The sequence below is a fragment of the Arvicanthis niloticus genome, chromosome 8 (genome assembly GCF_011762505.2).
Source record: "Arvicanthis niloticus isolate mArvNil1 chromosome 8, mArvNil1.pat.X, whole genome shotgun sequence".
In the NCBI taxonomy this organism is placed as follows: Eukaryota; Metazoa; Chordata; class Mammalia; order Rodentia; family Muridae; genus Arvicanthis; species Arvicanthis niloticus.
Genome location: NC_047665.1, coordinates 42834921 through 42841522, shown reverse-complemented (window position 1 = coordinate 42841522; position 6602 = coordinate 42834921). Strand labels below are relative to the sequence as shown.

Below are 6602 nucleotides of genomic sequence, written 5' to 3'. Positions count from 1 at the left end.
CACATATATATATATATATATATATATATATATATATATATATATATATAAACTCTTCGATCAGACATGGCTTTGGACTCTTGATTGTGTGTGTTCAAATCAGCTGCTTGATGAGCAGGCCGGAAGAGGGGCCCCAGGAAGAACTGGAGACTATTTAGGCCCCTGGGAAAAGACCAGTGTCTGAAAGATGACATCATCATGGCTTCCGGGTCACTGAGGATCATGAGTTGGGAAAGCAACATCTACAGACCAAGGAAAATGCTAAGTACTAAGTGTGTGACTTCCTACTAGGCTAGAGTCAGTGTGTGTGTCACAGGGAACGAAAGGCCACTGAGGCATCTGCTACAATCTGACAACTGGTGCTGCTCTCTGTGAGTTCCCGCTGCTTAAGACACCAAACAGACAAAGACTTGTCATCTTGTCCATCAGTGGACAAGATGAGTGGATTCCCACAGAATAGGAAAGATAGTTCATTTTGTCCAGAAACATAGGGTAGGCCAAGTCTTCTAAACTTGTCATTTTATAAATGACAAATGTAGATTCTATCTTGAAGATAGTCAGTGTAAGTATAACAAGCAATTAAACAATAGAGATTTATAAGATTCGATATTTACATGTCATTTGCTAAGTTTTCTCTTCCAAGGGGCCAGATTTGATTCTCACAGCTATATGGCAGCTCTCAAGTATCTGTATCTCTAATTCCAGGGAATCTGATATGCTGTCCTGTCCTCTGAGGGTCATAAGTGTGTACAGACATACATGCAGACAAAATATCTGCACAAATAAAATTAAATTTTAAATTAAAATTAAAGATGTCAATTTAATGTACCAAGATGCTAAATCTTTGCAGGAATACACACTATTTTTTTACTCTCCACTGCATACATTCTTTTCTAGTCACTATCACTTTAAAAAGGAAGTGTGCAGGCACAGCAACATAGCAGACTAAAGAACATTTGATATAGTAGTCTTAGGCTTCAGAAAGGGGTGGATTCTAAACCTAGGCTTGTCGTGTAAGTTTAGTGAGATCTCTGAGTTCCTATCCTCTCCCCTGTTAATGGAGATAACAGTAGGGACTGAAGAGAGGACTAAATGAGATAATTCATAATTTTATTGTGAACCAGCGCCTGAAATAGAAATTGCTTAATGCTACAATAACAACAGACATAGACCAACAATAAAATACGAACCTAGCATTAACTATAGGTGTATTGGAGTCTCTTAAACACGACTCTGTTGAGCAAAAGTAAGAGCTGGCTAAGGAACCAGACTGGTGTGCGGGAAAAACTACATTTCCCAGTAGGCTGTGGCCCAGGGGCTGCTTTCTCCTATTTCCGGATATGTCATGTGACTATCAGGCTGCGCTATGGCGGAAGCAGAGGAGCAGGTAAACGCTGGCTGAACTAGTTCGGGGCAGCCGGGACGTGGAGACCCGAGTGAGGGGTTCTGGGACGCGGAGTGCCCAGAACGTGGCAGTTTTGGCCGGGCGAGTTAGGGCGGCTCTTTTCTGTGTGGATAGCGCCTTGCACACCCGCTCCGTCCGAGCCGGCCTTGCCTGGGCTCAGCCCTTCTGGTTTATGTTAAATGGAATTTTTCTTAAAAGGCAAGTCAAGAGTGGACGCTTATGCAAGGCTTTAAGGATTATTCCTGTTGCTGGCAAGACTTAGATGGCAGCTGAGAAGTGACACTGAGGAGCTGAGTAGAAATTATTGCCTTGTTTTCATACAGACGTTCTGATAGCCACATTATAGGGCGAAGGACAAAATTAAATGAAACTGACAAAATAGAAGACTAAGGCCAGAACTTGGAAGAGATTCCTTAAGTATATGTATATATGTGTATATATGTATATGCATATATATACACATACATGCGTATATATGTATCATCTACCATATTTTCCCCTCATATATTAATTGGCCTGCCTGCCAGTTTCTATGATGTCCCTAAGACATATATGGTGATGAGCTGTTTACTGTCCTAAGGGACATTTACTTGTGGACATTTTACCGTTCACATCTGTGCTTTATTTTGATTATGTCAAAAGTTAAGGATTTTGACAAGGGAAAATTTGGGCTTTGTCACTGAGTTAACAAGAGCCTCTTACCATCGTTTGTGCAAACCGTCTTTTGCAGTGCAGGTCCAAGGAAAAGAGAATTTGCCTTCACAGAAGACCTTGCTTAGTTTGACTACTCCACGATGGCTTTTCACACTGAGCATTTCCGTTTCACATTGAAATGTAGTTGTGCTTTTGTAGTAAAGCAAACGTCCTAGTTAAGTTTTTAGATTAGACCCAGTGTGATAGAAATATGGAGTAGCTCTTCCATTCCCACTCAGGCAGAAGAGGAGTTTGCCAAGGGTGTCTGATGTTAAAATGTAGAAAATCAGGCAGATAACATGATTCACAGTTGTACAGGGCTTTCGAGCTTACAAAGATCCTTACACGTGGCAATTGGTCCTTCTAAAAGAATTCTGTGAGGTGAATATTCTGATATGGAAGTCATATAAAACCTCCATGTCCCAAATCCTCTTGTTCCAAACTGTAGTAAAACAGTGCCCATATTGTAATTACCCTAAGGACCTTGAGTAGCCCACTTCCCTTCCTCTGTTCTGGGACTCTGTTCCCCACTGTGGTCTTCCTCCCTTACTCTACTCTGTCTCACACTGCCTTTCTTGCTGTTCTGTAAACAGGCCAAGCATGTTCCCGTTGCAGAACCTTTGCTCACACTGGTCCTTTTCATGATCTCATGTCTAAAAGGCCTTCTCCCTTACTTTCCTCATTCCTCTGTGGAGTTGTGCTTTCTGATTGTTGCTCCCTGCTCATTCTTTGAAACTGCCTTCTGATATTATTCTGCGTGATATTTATGTCTTAAGCTTTTTTTATTTATTTCTCCTTGTATATTCTCACACTTGCATGCCACATGATAAGAATGTATTTAGTACTGATGACTAATATTGGGATATTGTTTGATACTTAATCTATTAAATGATTGAATTTTACAGATAATGGATTGAAATGCAGTCAATTTGAACTGGCTCATGCTTACATCTATAATGTTTTAGTGTCATGTCTCCAGAGCTCACTACACTACTTTGTTTCTGAAAGTATGCTGAAGAACCTAAGTCTAAATTTTATATATGAGTATATATGATGTATATGTGTATATAAACTTTATGATGTGGAATTAGCCCATATCATCTTAATGGTTTTTGCATTTAGCCCTTATTCCTGCTGTAGCGTTTTTAACAGCTGATGTACTATTGGAAAAAGCATTCTTACCCATTGGTATCAGTGTAGCCTTAAGAAAGACCAGTAGTCTACTTACTCTCTGTTGCAGAAAGAAGCAAATGTTCATAAATTGTTTTATAAATTCATAAAAATTACTATTTTGAAAAATATAAATAATATTCATGTCATTAGTTTAAGCATGAGTGGGGCTTTCTTTTTTCTTTCTTTCTTTTTTTTTTCTGGATTGGTGTTGCTAATATTTTGGCATCTTGAATATTATTTGGAAACCATGACATTTTTTTTCTTCCTACTGAGTACATTAAGAGTTGTTATGTGTATTAAATGAACTATCATGACAAATTACAGAGGGAGGTAAAGCATTTTCATGGTACCCTGTCCTGTAAATGCAAAATTTCTCCTAAGATGAATAGCACAAAATTAAGCCCATTGGCTTATCTTTCCTTACTGTTGTGTTCTTTGAGGATTGTCTCCACTTAAATTTTATGAATAGCCCAAATGGTGACATCTGCACTGAGTTAACATACTATAAAAATTTCACAGTTTAAAGTTAAAATTGTTATTTGAGTAGAGATAAACAGATGTCTTTAAGTCATAATGAAAACCTTGATTTTGCTGAATATAGAAAAAGTACTTTGTAAAAGTAACATTTGTGTTTTATAGTTCACAGAAAGCTAATAGCCTCAATTCTGCCTGGAATTCTTGTAACCAGCAGTTTTGCTTAGTTCTGGAACGATTTATAGGTGGCTTTCATAGTCACAGATGCCCAACAGTGTTTGTCCCGACCTCTCATGAATAACACTCTGCTTGAAGTCTGGTTGGTGGTGTATTTGTCTCCTACGGATTGCTGAGTCCTCAGAATGAGGACTATAGCTTACTCATGTCTATATCTCCCCAGGAGCTAGTCGTTTTCAAACCCAAAGTGAATTTAATAGAACACTTATAGTTGTCACATTGTGAATTCTGTTCAATAGAGTTTGTGTGTATCATTGTATCATATTTAAAATGTTGGGATGTTAGTAATTCACGTGTAATATGGATCACCTTCTCCACACTTCTTCCTCCTTGCCTCCACTCGCTTTCATCTTCTCCACTCAGCCACAAAATTAATCTTCTGGTCCTTGGCTGGATGAGACAGTTTTTGTTTTGATTTCCACTGAATCTTAGAAATTAGAGGAGTTTCATCCTTATTGCAGGTTATCCGATGGTACAGTCCATGCCTATAAATATCTCTATGTATATAAAATAAAAATGAGGTTTGTCTATACTTCAGTGCTTCTATTTTTTTTTTTTTGCTTTTACATTTATTCTCTAAGACTTATTGTTATGAAATAAATCTATTAAAGTGGTTAGAGTGAAATAGTTAATGTATAAATAAGACAAGAGATTAATCACCCAGATCCAGGTTTGGCTGGAGCAACCAAGGTTGGGGCTGTAAAGGAAAGTGAATGCTTAAACACAGCCAGTGCTTTTCAAGAAGTTGCAGGTTGGTACTGTTGGCTTAGAGTCATGACAGTCAAGCTCACGTTGAAGCAGCAGGACACCTGCCCCAGTCCACTGTGCAGGTTGTCCCCATGGAGGGCCATTGTAATCAGAGATACTACTTAAGGCTGGAAACCATTAGGATCCCTGTGGAGTTGAGCCAGGGCTAAGGAATACCCTAAGGACAATCTCATTGGAGATCACAAACTGAGGACTGGGAGGTCACTGCTGGTTCATTGAGGCTGCCAGTGATCAGTCTGTCTGTGCTTTGGGAAGAAAATCTAGGTGGCAGCTGTTGATTATCTCAGGGCCAACACAGAGCATTAGGTGAAGTTCTTCAGGTGGATGCTTTGAGTTTGGAGGATTGGTTTGGAAAAGGAAGGTAAATTACTGAATTTATTGTTAAGCTTGCTGCCTAGGGTTTGTGTGGCTATTCCATTTGTGTCAGTGGATGTCTGCTATCCCATCACCTTGGCTTCAGCCAAACAAAGAAACCGTCCCTGAAACCAAGTCAACCAACCAACCAACCAACCAACCAACCAGAACCAAAAAAACCCACCCCTACCCCAATTTTTAGTTGGACATGAAGTTCTCCAGTTCAGTCCTTTTTGTTTTTGTGTTTTTTGTTTGTTTGTTTGTTTTCCAGACAGGGTTTCTCTGTGTAGTCCTGGCTGTCCTGGAACTCACTCTGTAGACCAGGCTGGCCTTGAACTCAGAAATCCTCCCGCCTCTGCCTCTGCCTCCCAAGTGCTGGGATTAAAGGCGTGTGCCACCACCACCCAGCCAGTTCAGTCCTTTTTAAAAGTATATTATTCAGTGGCATTAAGTACATTCAGGTTCCTGTGCCGCCATGCCCACCGTTTATCTATGGGGCTTTTTACACACTGAAACTTTACCTACTGATAACTCCTCATTCCTACATTGTTCTGAAAATCTCTGTTTTCCATCTGTCTTATATACACAAAGCCACACAGTATTTGTGGAGTGTTTTGGTGAGGTTGACTTATATTACACACAGAACAACACGGCCTTAGCTTACATTTTTTGGGGATTCAAATCTGAGATTTTTTGAGGCTAAAAATGTCAAAAACCGTGTAGTTTTAAATAGTAACTTTTTCATGGTTCAGTCCTGTTTCTTGGGTTTGCATTTTTATGCCTTTTATTTATTTCTTTGTCTCTAGAGCATTAAATAGAAGGGTTGGTCAAAGAATGAAGCTAAGAAACTATACTGGGCTCATACCTGATGTTTATCATCCATTGTGTTCTTAACATGGACAGAAGTGTAGATGTGTTCAGTTAGGTGGTGCTAGTGCTGATCGGAGGTCTTAACGGAGTCCTGAAGCAGATTCTCAGCTTTTGCCAGCTGGTGGAAAGTGTACAGCCCAAGTTATCCCTGAGATCTGCACGCCTTGACACCTCAGGTTCTGGCATTGCATTTTTTCTGGTGTGGAGAAGTGTGAAATTGAATTTTAAGGATCTGGACCATCTCTGTTGGTTGATGATTTACATTGTTTTAATGAGGCACATGAGTGGGCACTCCCCCATTTACCAAGTATATATATTTGAGTGGCTTCTACATTTGAAAAGATGTTCTGAGGTTTAGTGTAATTTTTCTGGAGGAGTAGCCAAATATGTTTTTAGCTCTGTAGATATGGGATATGTTTTTAACACTCAAGATGTGGGAAATGCATGGGTGTCACAGCCTTGCTTTGCTAGTGCTATTTAATATTCAAGGAAGCTCAGGGATTAGAGACATTTTAGAAACCACTAAATTCAGTCTCTGTACCTGGCCTAAGAGGTTAGAGATGATTAAATGCTGTATCAGAGATATATAGATGATAAAACATTTAATATTATGAGCACTATAATATAG

General features: G+C 39.4%; 1 protein-coding gene across 4 annotated transcripts in view; it reads left to right on the top strand.

Moving 5' to 3' along the window:
- Positions 1-1327: 1327 nt before the first annotated feature.
- Positions 1328-6602, top strand: part of Vps41 (VPS41 subunit of HOPS complex) — a 153511-nt gene continuing 148236 nt past the window's right edge. Inside the window, exon 1 of one of the 4 annotated variants that reach the window (XM_034510345.2) lies at positions 1328-1387. In XM_034510345.2, coding sequence (XP_034366236.1) covers positions 1367-1387 — 21 coding nt within the window. In that variant the 5' untranslated portion in view covers positions 1328-1366. Of the gene's footprint in view, positions 1604-6602 lie in introns of all 4 variants that reach the window. The other 3 variants (XM_034510346.1, XM_076939332.1, XM_076939333.1) reach the window with 3 other exon arrangements.